Genomic DNA, 14215 nt, shown 5'->3' with positions numbered 1-14215 from the left:
GGTGATATAAACCCTTGATGTTTGACAAAAAAATTAATTAAATTTCTCCATGAAAAATGCACTTAATTAAACTCTTAAATTCTCAAATTGCATCAATTAAACCATTTGACCAGTGCTTTCTATTTTTTATCGTTATGTCGCCGATATGATTGTTATAGTGCTAATGTGGTAGTTCATGTCAATGATACTACCACATTAGTAAAATAAAAATAAAAATAAAAGTTCAAAAAGTTTTTTGAAATTTTAAGGTATTAAATGAACCTGGGCAAAAGATTGTCAATGTTCATTCCAGATTTTTTTTTTAATTATAAAAATTTAAAATTTTTTTATAAATTTGTAAAACATTATTAAAATTTATAAAAAAAATTAAATAAAATTCTAAAAATTCTAAAATAAAAATTATTAAAAATCATTTAAAAGTTTTAGACTAGAATGAATCTGGACATATAATCAAGATGATTTTTTTTTAAATTATATAAAGTTTAAAAAATATTAAAAATATTGTTCTTTAAAAATATGAGAATAGTATCAATGTTTTTAAATTATATAAAATCATTTTTAATATTTTTAAACTTTATATAATTTAGAAAAATCATCTTGAATGAATCTGGAAATCAATATGCCCAGATTCATTTTGGACTTAAAATTTTAAATGATTTTTAATAAGTTTAATTTTTTATGAAAATTTTCAAATTTATGTAAAATTTTAATAATGTTTTACGAATTTATAAAAAATAAAGCCATAAGTTAAATTGTGTGGATTGACAATAGTTTCGACAGAACCCAAGCGAAATCTATCATGAATCTGTTTATGAATTTATTTACTTGTAATATTAATAGTTGTAGTTTACCTCAATCCCAAGTAAGTGACCAACTATGTATATGTGACTCATACACTTTGATATATTGAAAGTCAGTGTTCAATTGGTATTAGAGCTAAAAGTTGACATGTTGACTATATAACTAATGTATGACATGAGTTCACTTGCAATGTTGAAATTCATAGCTCGATTAAAAAGTAAATAGTATTCTCTCAGTTGTATTGCATGAATTATTAAAATGGAACATGGTTATGGATCATTCGTCAAAGGACGAATGATTGTTATTACTATTTGTTAGTAATAATTTTTTTCATTGTGAAATATGCAATAATAACAATGAGATAAACGAATTTAACCAAAATAGATTAAGAATATTCTATAAGGTTAACATACTAAAGACAAGGTCATTGAACAAAGTATAAAACAAAGTTTCTTTCGTAATGATATATAATGGGGAGGTCAATCATAGTACTTTAGTGGATTAACTCCATGATTAAATACTGTTGTAATTAATAGACTAAGAGTTGAAACTTAATTAAAATTTGTTTAAGTCTTAATTATACATATGTTTGATCAGTCCCTTTGCTTGCTCAACACAACATTGTGTAGATACAAATTAGAACCAATATGATAAATGAATGAAAACGATGAAAGAGGAATAGATTGTGTGAATTACCATACGTAGTAAATGCATTTTCTCAAAAGAAACAAGAGATATTTTGGAAATTAATTTAATTTCTTTAAATTACTATTTAATTGAATTTACTAAAATACTTTAAGTTCAAAATGAAATTTAAATTAATTAGTTATCGTAGTTTTATTGAGTATGATAATTCAATTTATTTACTCATATATTCTAACACAATAAAGTCATTTTAATTTTGATAAAATTAGAATTTGGTTGAGAAAATAATTTAATTGAAATAATTAATTAAATATATAATATTTTGGGAATAGAACACTAGTTATTAGATTGGATAATTAAATGAGCTTGTTTTAATTTTCATTAAAAGTGAGATTACACATGTAATTGTATCTAATACATGGAAAGGCTCAATGAGCTCATTTGGTATAAGGGGTGGGCAACACACTGGAAATCCCAATGTATATGCCACCCCCACATGAATCCTAAAATGATTTTGGGTTTCTATTAAAATATTATTTTCACTCTCTTCATGTTTTAATAGAACTCTTGTGATTTTCTCCTATTTATAGGGATGATGGGGTAACCAAAAAGATAGACAATATATACATGGATACTCTGCCAAAATTTAAAGAAAATTTAAAGAGCCCATTTTCTTAGCAATCAAGGGTTTGAGAATAGTGAGGAATGTTGTTCTTTAGATAGTTAGTATTTGACAAATCTTTCTAGACCAGAAACACAAGTACTAAATTTGGTAAATTTTATTTGCTTATATGACACTACAAATATCCAGTTTAATGAATTTTTTTGAAATTTCATTGGGTAACAAAATGTTTTTCATAAATAATTTTTTCCAACATTAAGGTCTTTAAATTTTTAGCTAATGTTGTATGTTGACAAATAAAAAAGTGCCATGTGGCACATTATTGATTTTTTTAATTTACAACCAAGGGGCGTCTACGCAATAAGTCCAATTTCTTTTTCCAAAATTGAATAACTTTTCTTTTTTCCATTTTCAAAAACCTAGCATGCTGGAAAATTTATTCATTTGTTTTCTTCATCACTCATGTTTAATAATTACTGTACCAAATATAAAATTTCTTCCAAGATATTTAGAAATTAAATAATTGAGATAATAAATCCATCAAAAATTGAAATTACAAATGAATAAAAAATAAAAGAAAAAAATTAAATTGAAAACACTAGCAATTTCATCTCCAATAGAATCTTAATTCATAACCATCCACATTATACTATTTCTATCATCTTCACCAAACATCCATTTTGAAGCAAATTATCGACTATGAAAGAACAAACATGACCTTCACTTACGGCTAGTTCTTTATTATTGTAGTTGCAGTTGAAAAATGCTTTTATAAAAAATATTTTTGAAAGGTGAAATAAAAAAGTGTTACGAAAATATATGATTTATTAATTTTTAGTGGTTTCTATTGTTACCAAAAATTATGGTGGAAGGTTAAAGTGCTCTTTTTAAATATGATAGTGGAAACTAAAAAATTAGTTAAGTTATATGTTATTTAAATAATTTAATATAATGATATATAAAATATAAATTAATCTAATTTTTATATGCATTTTAAATAGTTAATATAAACAAGGGCATTTTGATATTTTCCGCCGTGCAAAAGCCAAAAGCACTTAAATCTCAGCTTTTGCATTTTAGTGGAAAAGTAATTTTACCGCACTTTTGGCTCAAAAAGCCAAGTGTGTTAGAACCGTAAGATTTTAATATAAAACTTAAAACCGTAAATCAGGACTTGTTATGTCAAACTCTCAAGAACAAAATTGGATGTTGAAGCGTACCTAAATCCTTGATATATTGAAATAACTAAGTTTTGCGGTTTTGATCTTCCAAATTAACACATAAGTATTTTAGAAAAAGTGATTTTTTTTTCTTTTCTGAAGTTAAGATGTTAGAAAAGTTATGTATGTGTGACTTAGGACCACAACCTTAACATATAACTTTTGCAATATAACCTTAATTTAATCAGCCAATCATCAATTATAAATTAGTCATTAGAGTATCTACACATATTTGATTCATACTTTATTTAATAACTAAAACCCAATAAGTTTTAACAAAATTAGATTACTTTTAATTTGGGCTAACCTTTTTATGATAGTAAATAATTGTAACCTTCCCAACCCGGCCTAGACGTTAGACCCAAATTCGGGAGATTACATCAGTCACCGAAATGGTCTAGTACGATCGGAGTTTTATAAAATAGTCAATTTAAAACATTTATTTATTTCAGAAGAAAATTTTGTCTACTTTCATTAAAACTCACGAGTTAACAAAATCCAATTAGTTTTAGCCTTATTCTTCCAAAATTTATTTATAATCTAGTAGTGGAAAAATGATTTTTACTTGGTTTTAATAAAATTATATTTCATGCCTTAATTAAATAAAAAATCATATTTTAAAATTAAGTTTAAATGTTATGTATGCTAAATAAACTCTAAATATGTGTCTCATGCCACAAAATAAATAAAATAGTATAATTATGAAATAACAAGAACTATAAAAATAAGTTTAATAATACTTTGATAAAAATAAAATGTTTTTGAGCTCCCCGTATGTCACGTCCATGTCCTAGCCTGGTGGGTTATTTGTAAAGATGAAAAGTTAAAAGGGAAGTGAGCTATGAAGCTCAGTGTAAGTTCAATTTTAAAAAAACTAGTGCAAACAGTAAATTAATCAAGCAGAATAATCAACTCATAGAAGAATTCACACTTAATTAGAAATATGGAATATCAGTAATTTAGACCAACTAATCAACATAACATCTTAGTGTTCATAGTCATGTGTATGTCTTATGAATACAATGCAATTTCAATTTATCAGAAAAAGTCCCTAGCCCACCATCACATACCACAATATGAGTTTCCCAAAACTCTTCTTCCTTTACACCACAATGTGGATGAACTACTAAACGTTGCAAATGAATTGCTAGTACGGTATGGATAAACCACTAATAATAAAAAGAGTGGATAAGCCATCGAAGTTTCTCGATAAAAAGTTTTTGTAGATAAGCTTCCAGTAGGTTGTGGATGCACAACACATTTGCATATTAAAGTTGCTAATACAGTGTGGGTAAACCACTAATCGGTGCAAATAAAAGTTGCTAATACGGTGTAGATAAACCACTAAACGGTGCAAACAAGATGCTAGCACTTCTTTCGTACATAGAGTCCCACATCATGCAACGCAATAAAGCAAGTTAAAACATATCAATACAGTTTAATTACGCTTTCAACAAAACAATATGGTAGCAATTAATATACTTATAACAACTCAATACAATAGCAATTAATATGCTTACAACAGTTTAACTCAATAGCAAAAGTCATGCTTATTAAGTGTTTGGTTTAATGGTGTCATAAAGTACACTATACGTACAATCGCAAACACCGAAGCAATAGTCATACGTATTATTCACAATTCATACAATTATATAATCATCTTATTAAAACGGTTAGTCAATTTATGGATTTTGACATAATTCATACTATCAGGGACTTAATTGAATAATATAAGATACTAAAATAATCCGGGAATCAATCAGGGACTAAACTGGATATATCATAAAATTCTAAGAAAAACTGTAAAAGTTGTAAAGTATGGGACAAAACTGTAAAATCTAACAAAATACGAGAAAATTATAAAATCTAAAAAAATAGTGGGAAATTGTAAAATCTAAAAAATAGGGGACACACGATCTTGTGATCAAACCATGTTGAGGTGTTACAAGATCATGTGGCTAGGCCACCTGGAAATTGCAAAATCAAGGTGTAGGGGAGACATGGTTATGTGACAAATCGTGTGAAGAATCCTAAGCCATGTGAGAATCAAAAAACCTAGGGTTTCAATGGGACATGGCCGTGTGAGGGGTTGTGTGGCTTACACACCCATGTAGTTGGCTGTATGGCTCTATCCCGAAGCATGGTTTGCTCCAATTTGCTTGTAAAAGAACACACCTTTCACCGAGATTCCGAGTGACATCCCTCATGTTCAAACATAGTCTGATGCACCTGTAACGGGTCTTTAAAACGATATTTGTGTAATAGCCCAAATTTGACCGGGCTTAAATAAAGAAAAAGAAATTAGATAAATAAATAAATTAAACAGTCCAAGTTACAAAAGCCTATACCCGGTTACAACCCAATAGCCAAATCAGTACCTAAAACTACCCAGCAGGCCCACTACCCAAAACCCTAAAGTAGTCCCATAGCCCAAATACAACAGATCCAGCAGCCAAAACTTGACCCTACCTAGACCAGCCTAACTTAAACAGACCCACCCGAAGGCCCAAATAGCGGGAGCCCAAATGAGTTTCGGATAGGGTTAGAAACCCTAGCTCTCCTTCTCTTCAGCGCCGCAATGAAGTTCTGGAAGCTTCGAGTCATCCCAAGCGTCTCGACCCTTCGATGCATGCCGTTCCAATAACACCATCAACACCGTGATTCCAGGATCCGTGATCGGTGCACTAATTAGAGGCCAGAGACTCCGTCGCTCGATTACCTGCAAAAAAGAAGAGAAAACAGCAAAGGAAAGAAGCAAAACAAGGCAAGAAACATGACAGATTTGTATACCAAATTTGTATTGGTTAACAGTGGCTATAAAGCCTGGATCTAAACATTGTAAAAAGGGGGGGACACAGACATATATTGAATATAAAGAGCATTTTTTAGAAGAAAGGTGATTCTTATTTTTTTTATATTTTTACTTCTTTTTTCATTTTCAGTATCGAAGCATATTTATATATATATATACATGAAATATTTCAAAAAATAAGGAAGAAAAGGGGCTACCTGTGGAACGCCTAGAGAAAGGAGGGCTTTTGGCCTTCTGACCACCGCGAGCGGTGGTGCATGTGACGGAGTAACCGTCGGGGGGTTTGGCCGAAATTCGCTAGGCCAGAGAGAAAAGGGGAGCGTTTGAAAGTTTTTTAAAAAAAAGAAAGGGCTAAAAATGTTTTTTTTATAAAATTTAACTTATATAGGACCCGTGATCCGACTCGATCCGAACCGAAGAGTCCGCGTGTTTTAAGAAAAAGGGATATTTATCCCTTTGGTCCTTCCGGTTTTTTTTTTACCTTTTAAATTAAGTTTATTATAATTTAATTTTTGCCCATTATTTTATTTTGGTTTCAATTTGGTCTCTGGCCCTTTTAAACACGGATTGAAACGCCGCCGTTTTGGGAATAGGGTAATTTGCCCAGTGAGTCCCTTTAATTTTACGCGCGTTTTAAATAGGTCCTTAATTCAGTTTTATTCCTTTCAAAGTTTGCCCCATAATTTTGTTAAACTTTAAATTTAGTCCTAGATTTATTATATTATTCTATATATATATTTTATTTGTTTTATTCTAATTTTACTTTTATATTATATATTATAAAATTATTTTGTTATAAGTATTATTTTAAATTATATATTATTATTACTTATTATATATTATTTTTCTTAAATTATTATTTTACATATTATTATATTTTCATATATTATATTTATTAATTACTTATATATATTGTTTTATATGTTACTTCATATTATATCTATTATTTTTATTATATTTTATTATATAATCTTTATTATGTTTCATTTTTATATTATTTATTTATTTTTTATATATATGTTATGTATATCATGTATCACAAATTATATTGTTTTATATATATTATTTTAAAAATGTAAATTATTATTATTAAATCATATTTTTTTTAACTCGCATTATACACACATTTCATTTTTTATTTATTTACTATACATATATTATTTCATTTTAAACTAATATTGTTATATTATGAAATCTCTTACATACTTTCAGACCAATATATTATTATATAATTATTATTCTTTTATTCTTGTTACTATGTTATTATATTATATATTAAATACTATTGATATGAAATGTCTTGTTTTTAATTGTATGTATATTTTGTTAGCAATCAATCATTTTTTTTTATTAGTTCTTCTATATGTTTTGTATTGTATGTATTATGTATGTGTTAAATTTTTTTATAATTATATGCATATTGACATTACAATTATTCTATTTGTACATCATGCATTATTTGATTATGTTTGTTTTTATATCACGCATCATTTAAATATTATCTCATATGTTTATATATCTTGTTTATTCGTTCTCAATACATGCTATATATCTTTGTTTGCATTTTTTTTGCTTTATATGTATCATTCTTTATATCGTAGTATTCATTTTTTATCTACCTAGTTCAATAATATATTATTATGATTTAATACAATTCTCCACACATCAAAGACAAGGCTCCAAAATTTTTAAAAAAAATATAAAGGCAATGCTTGGTGTTTGGAAATTTCGGAAAAGTAGTGCCCTAACTTATTGGGTTGCAACTTTTCTCGTTAAGTTCGAATAGTTAAGTACCCTTCTAAGTTTTTAAAGGTTTTCAAAATATAAGTGATTGTCTTGGAATTGCGAAGTGATATATCCTAACTTATTGGATGTAGCATTTTGTTGTTTCGAGATAGAGGTTCCTAAAAAGGCTAACTTATAGTCAATACTTTGATACAAGTGAACCCAAAATTTTCAAATACTTTAAAGAGGATTACATCTTAAGATTTTTCAGATTTTCGACATTAAAGACATTTGATAATCAATTAGGTACCAATTCTTGGGCGTTATGGGGGTGCTAATCCTTCCTCATACGTAACCGACTCCCGAACCCGTTCTTTTATTTCGTAGACCAAAACCGACGATTTTAAAACAAATGTTTTAAAGGTGATCCAATCACACCTAAAAGATTGGTGGCGACTCCTTTCTTTCGTTTTTTTAAAGTCGATTCCCATTTTCAAAACCTCGATTTAAAAATGGTCTCGACAATTTGTACATTGGTTAAGGTTTGTTTTCTAAGGTTTATCAAGATTCAACAATATTAACAAAAGCTTCGTCAAGAACCGTGAAAGATCAACTAATTGATTTGAAAGATCAATATCGAATAGAAATTCTACGAAATTTGGGGTCCTAAACTTTAGATCAAGATGCACTTACCGAACTTGATGAAATTATGGAGGTTATCAATGGTGAATTCAACAATCGGCAGAGAATCGATTTATCGAGAATTGATTTGATATCGAGAGCAAAAATAAATTTAGCATTGAAATGACCAATTTGATGAAAAGAAAATGGGGAGAAAAAAAAAGAATGATTTAAAGGGAAAAGAGGGAGAATTCAAGTTGAAATAGAAAAGAAATCAAAATTCTAAGGTAATTAGGAAAAGAAATTAAATATCTAAGTTTTGAAACTTTATGGGTTGTAGGGTAATTTACCCAAAATTTCAGCTGAGAGAAATAAAAGGTATGGAATTGGATAAGAAGTGGTTCAAACTTAGGTAAGGGAAGGGGAAACAACTGTGTTTAACCATTTGAGCAACTACCTATTCTTGTTTAATTTTTACTCTATTTAATAATTATTTTAATGTGATTTTTCATCCTAATTTATTGATATTTTAAAAGGAAAAAAATAAGAGAAATGTGGTTTGAACCTAAGATCTTTAAAGAAGATATAAGCTAGTTAACCATCAAGCATGTTCTTGTTTATTTATTACAATTAACGTCGTATATTTTGGGGTGTGACAATAATAATAATAACATGTAATTATTCTTATTATATATGTAATGTCTATATTTTTCTCAATAATCTCCCACTTGGATCACATATATATAATAATTACTCTATGATTACATGTCATTATATAACCTCATAAGCTCAAAATCTTACTATCATATCCAAAAAGTATTCCGAACAATCTCGTCCAATAACCATGTTAACATAGAATCAATGTGACTTTCGTTACATATATTGTAACTAAATCCATCCAAAATCACGTATATCAACATAATCAACTGATTCATGAGCTCAAAATCTTTCTATCATATCCAAAAGGTATTCCAAATAATCTTGTTCATTAACCATGTTAACATAGAACTAATGCGACTTTTGTTACATATATTGTAATTAAATCCATCTCTAATCACGTATATTAACATAACAAAATGACTTAGATCAAATATTGATGTGTAGCTTGGAAATCTCATACAATGTGATCTAAACATGTCTATTTCCAACTTATAAAAATAAAAATTATAAAAAAAAATTTAAATTAAATTTTTAAAAATTTAAAAATTAATTAAAATTGTAAACTTTTATAAAATTTATAAGAAGTAATTTATTATTTTTATATTTTAAATTACAAAACGAACATCAATAATGTATATTATAAAATCAAGATTAACAATCTTTTTAGTTATATTTTTTGCCTCTCTTTTTTCAATTGGCAGAAGTTATATTAGTCAAATAATTTAATCAAAATAGGAAAATTTTTAAAATTTTATGATTTTTAATTCATTTATAATAAATTTTATTATAATTTTTTTTCTAATTTTTTATGCTTTTATAATTTGTTTTTATAATTATTAGTCAAATAATGTTTTTTAATAATTTTATGTTTTTTATATTTCTAGAATGAAAATAGTTAAATTAGTGTCCAAACTCAAATGATTCTGGACAACAATTTGTCCTGATTCGTTGTGTGCTTATTTTAAAAATAATTTTAAAATATTTTTTGAACTTTTTTTTGCTTATTAACATTGCCACGTCAACAATCGGTGCTCGCTAGTTGTGTGCTTATTTTAGAAATAATTTTAAATAATTTTTTAATTTTATTTCATTTTTTTAATTATTACCATTGCTACGTTAGTAATCGACGTTGATGTGGATGTGGCATCTATTAACGGTCATATCAATATTATTGTTAAATAATAATGGTAAGAAACTCAAATAAACCTATAAAATTTGATAAATATGCATCGAATTTGAATTTAAGTGAGTAAACGTAAGTATGCCACCGACAAATCACGGTATTAGAATTTCGGGATGCATGTATCATTATGGGACCAATCATATTCAATTTAACAAAATGAAATAAACACTATTTGAATATTTAATTTTTTAAATTATTAAATTAAATATTTAATTTTAAAAATATTCAAATATTAAAAAAAAGGGAAAAAAAAGTCCTATGCCTGATTAATTTATTGTACGTTTAGAGAAAGAATACGATTAAATATATTAAATAGAAGCATTTCTATTTGACATTAACAAGAAAAGAAAAATAGAAAAATGTTATTAATAAAAGGAGAAAATATTATTCCCCACTTAAAGTTAAAGAAATAACAGAAATAACAGAAAAAAAAATTAGAAGCATTTGATTTTAATAACAATAATACAACTAATAAAATTAATTGGTTTTTAATTTAATAAAATAAAATAAATTCTGCTTAAATATTTAATTTTAAAAATTATCAAAGTTAAAGTTACGGTTTTATAGTTAAATTAAAAATTATTAAGGGCATATATGTTGCTCACTATTTACAGTTTTAAAGTTGGTGCTTTTATATATATAATAATATATTACTACTAATAATTTTATCATATATGTATGTAAGTAGAAATTACGTATTTAAAATATATGTTTAATTATGAATAATATTAATGTATAGTTTAAAATTAATGATAACATAAATGTAATATTTACAAAATAAAAATAAAAAATTAAATTTAAATTATGAATAAAAAAATTAAATAAGTAAATATATCGTAATAATAATATTAAATTTATTCCAATTATTTTTCAGTTTTTTTTTTGCTGCACATCAAAATATTATTACGTTAACATGTTATTAAATTGGGGAAAGAAACATTCAATATTAAAATATAATTATAGAAAATATTCAATATCAAATTAATTTGTAATATTATTTATTACATAAAACATATTATTATATTAAAGTCTCTTAATTCGAATTAAATTGATCTTGTGAGATTTTGGAACAAATAAAGGAAAATTATTGTAGTCAGACAATAGATGGTGGGAAAAAGGGAATTATGAGTTCAAAAGCTTGGAAGTATTTATAAAAAAAAAGTTGGATTGTATTTTTTTTTTAATGTTAAATTAATTTTTATATGTTAAATTAAAGAATATATTAGTTTGTTTGTTAAGAATATTGTTAATTTTTATTGTTAAAAGTTAGTATTTATATGTCAAAATGAGATATATATAACATGCCACGTATCAATATTTGATTATTATATAAGCGATGTTAGTTTTTAATAGTAGAAATGAATGAAATTTTAAATAAAAAGAAATAGTTTGCTTTTTGATTTCATGTACAATAATTAATTTACTCATCTTTTAAGTAAATGAGACAAAATACAATCTTACATTTAATATAAAAATCTCTAGTATATTTTAGAGTTAAATTTTTTTAAAATTTCCAATAACCAAAATTTAAATTCTATTGATGTAGTTGTCTCCCAAAATGAAGAAAATAATAATAATTTGGTAATATGATAGAGGAGTCACATTTCCAAAAAAAGATGATGGAGTATTACTTTTAATATTAAATAATACCCATGGTATATGTGTAAAAATGTTGGTTAGCAGAATTTTTTTGGCTTGTGGGGGCAATTAACCATGGAAAAAGGATATCTAATCAGACAAACAGTTTGAGATTTAACACTTCAAAATAGACACACAATATCTTTGTCAAGGATCAATTTTTCTTCCAATTTACCCCCACACCTCTAAAATGTTTATTACTTATTAACGCCTTTTTTGGTTATAATTTTAATATATCTCTTAACATTTATTTATTTTTATTGACAAGGTATTTGGTTGGAAACAAATATTACATTTATTAATACTTATTAATTCAAGTAATAATTTACTCAAATATTTATCTTATTTAATCGACCAATAACTCATATTTAACTCATCAACAAGTACTTGAAAAAGGTAATCATCAACTCAAACATAAACTCAAAATGGATATATAAAATACCAAAAAATAAAAATAAAAATTTGAATGCTATTGAAATGTAGATGGTAGTGTATTATCTGTTACTTTAAACTTTCCGAATTTGTGGTATGAAAAATGTCCCTATCCATACCTACAAAAAAATAGGGGTATTTATTATATATATTGGTTAAATCTTATAGTATCCTTTTATATTTAAATTCTACCTAACCAACCATTAACAATTTAATTGAAGTTAGGAAATTAGAAGAAATGTGAGCATCCAAAGTCCTAATTTCCCTGGCTGGATTCTAGTCATTATTTGCTGTTCCTTAATCAATACTTTTTGAAACCAAAACTGCTTATTTCACAAGTTTTAAATTAATAAGCAAACAATTATTTAATTTGGGATTTATTAATAAATTGAAACAAAAAGCAGATTAATAACTTTATCTGTCTATCTTGATGTGGGTTTGGAGTTTCCTTAGTCTTTTTCTGTTTTCTCTATTTTGTTTTTCTTCATAATTAGGTATTGACGAAAACATAAATATGATGATGCCAGCTCTGGGACTAGGACTAGGACTAGGACTAGGACTAGGACTAGGAGCCATTGTCCCCAAATTAAATGCGGAATAAAAATTATATATACACAATTCTTCCACTATATATATGGTTGAGTGTGAGTCAATAGGTAATTATGATCCATGGGTATATGGTTCAAAGATGGAACCAAATTAACATTTAGCAACTACCTTATTCAATGCTTCTGCCTTTGTATACATGTACTATTTCTGTACAATACTTTTGCGACATTCATCATCCCTTTATTATGTATAAGCATGTTTATATACATATATTTGTTTTATTTTGCTTTTCATCTTGCATACTTTTCAGAAGTATTTTGTATATATATAAATAAGAAAAAGAATACGAATAATATTCAGTCTTTTTTAATTGGTAAATTTTCGCAAAAGAAAATTAAAGATATAATAATTACGTAAGCCTTAGGTCATAAGTTTATGCTCCATAAACCATTTAATATGACATATTGGGCCGAAAGCAAAAAAAAAAAAAAAAGTAATAGTCTCCAACTATGTCATTAGTCTAATAAATACTACAAGATTTCAACAAGTTTGATTTTCTTATCTCCAATCACACACACAAAAAAAAACATATATATTAAAAATGTAAACATATTTTCACATAAAAAATAATTTAAATTGACTTTATACGGTTTTAAATGCTTGATGAAATATAATGATATGTTTTGATGAATAGATATATATTTATAAGTATATACATACAGTTTAATGCAGAAACATTGAATCAAAGCATGCAATTATTAAAAATTTATGTTTTCAATGATCAAATAATCCAGGTTTGTGCATAGTGACAAAGTTAATTCCCAATTATTTTCTCTGCATGGCCCGTTTTAGAGAATCTAAGAAACCTAATTCCTATTTTTGTTCCCCAGGTTTTGGTATAATTATTTCATAGAGACTGAAAAATAATGGATTGAAGTTTTTTTTTTTTCATTTTTAAGATTACAGTTAATTTAGAGATTGAATATCACATATGAGATATGTTATAGACAAGAATATTGAGCATCGATTTTCTTACATTTAACATATGAGATATGTTCTTTTAGTTTTTAGGGTTTATGTGGTCACGCGAGATTGAAAGTAGTGTAAGGTTTATGTCATTACGAGATTGAAAGTAGTTTAGTATGGAGAACGATTTAGCGAATTTGCGTATTGACAACAAGGAAGATGAGGCTTGGGAATTACATGGGGAGGAGGGATTGGGAAAATCTCTATACGAGTACTGTCTAGTGGGCTATTTTCTCGTAACAAGTGTGGTCCACTTCCAAGCGGTGCGAAATGCAATAGCA

General features: G+C 26.5%; 1 protein-coding gene across 1 annotated transcript; it reads right to left on the bottom strand.

Moving 5' to 3' along the window:
• Positions 1 to 5662: 5662 nt before the first annotated feature.
• LOC121218341 (uncharacterized) lies at positions 5663 to 12935 on the bottom strand. The gene is made up of 3 exons (XM_041095449.1): positions 12884 to 12935; positions 6298 to 6479; positions 5663 to 6007 (listed from the first exon to the last, which is right to left on the bottom strand). Exons 1-3 carry the CDS (start codon positions 12933 to 12935, stop codon positions 5840 to 5842), a joined length of 402 nt encoding a protein of 133 aa, XP_040951383.1. The 3' UTR covers positions 5663 to 5839.
• Positions 12936 to 14215: the final 1280 nt, after the last annotated feature.

The sequence above is a fragment of the Gossypium hirsutum genome, chromosome A03, assembly GCF_007990345.1.
Source record: "Gossypium hirsutum isolate 1008001.06 chromosome A03, Gossypium_hirsutum_v2.1, whole genome shotgun sequence".
Lineage (NCBI taxonomy): Eukaryota > Viridiplantae > Streptophyta > Magnoliopsida > Malvales > Malvaceae > Gossypium > Gossypium hirsutum.
This window is presented reverse-complemented; position numbering and strand designations above follow the sequence as displayed.

What these genes read in the sequence shown, in the direction of transcription:
- LOC121218341 (XM_041095449.1), bottom strand. Translation starts at nt 12,935, where the DNA reads ATGGCTCCTAGTCCTAGTCCTAGTCCTAGTCCTAGTCCTAGTCCCAGA. An exon ending in TAGTCCTAGTCCCAGAGCTG is followed by an intron (nt 6,480 to 12,883) that starts GCATCATCATAT and finishes GTCCTATATAAG; the next exon opens with TTAAATTTTATAAAAAAAAC. An exon ending in TTTCTCTAGGCGTTCCACAG is followed by an intron (nt 6,008 to 6,297) that starts GTAGCCCCTTTT and finishes TCTTTTTTGCAG; the next exon opens with GTAATCGAGCGACGGAGTCT.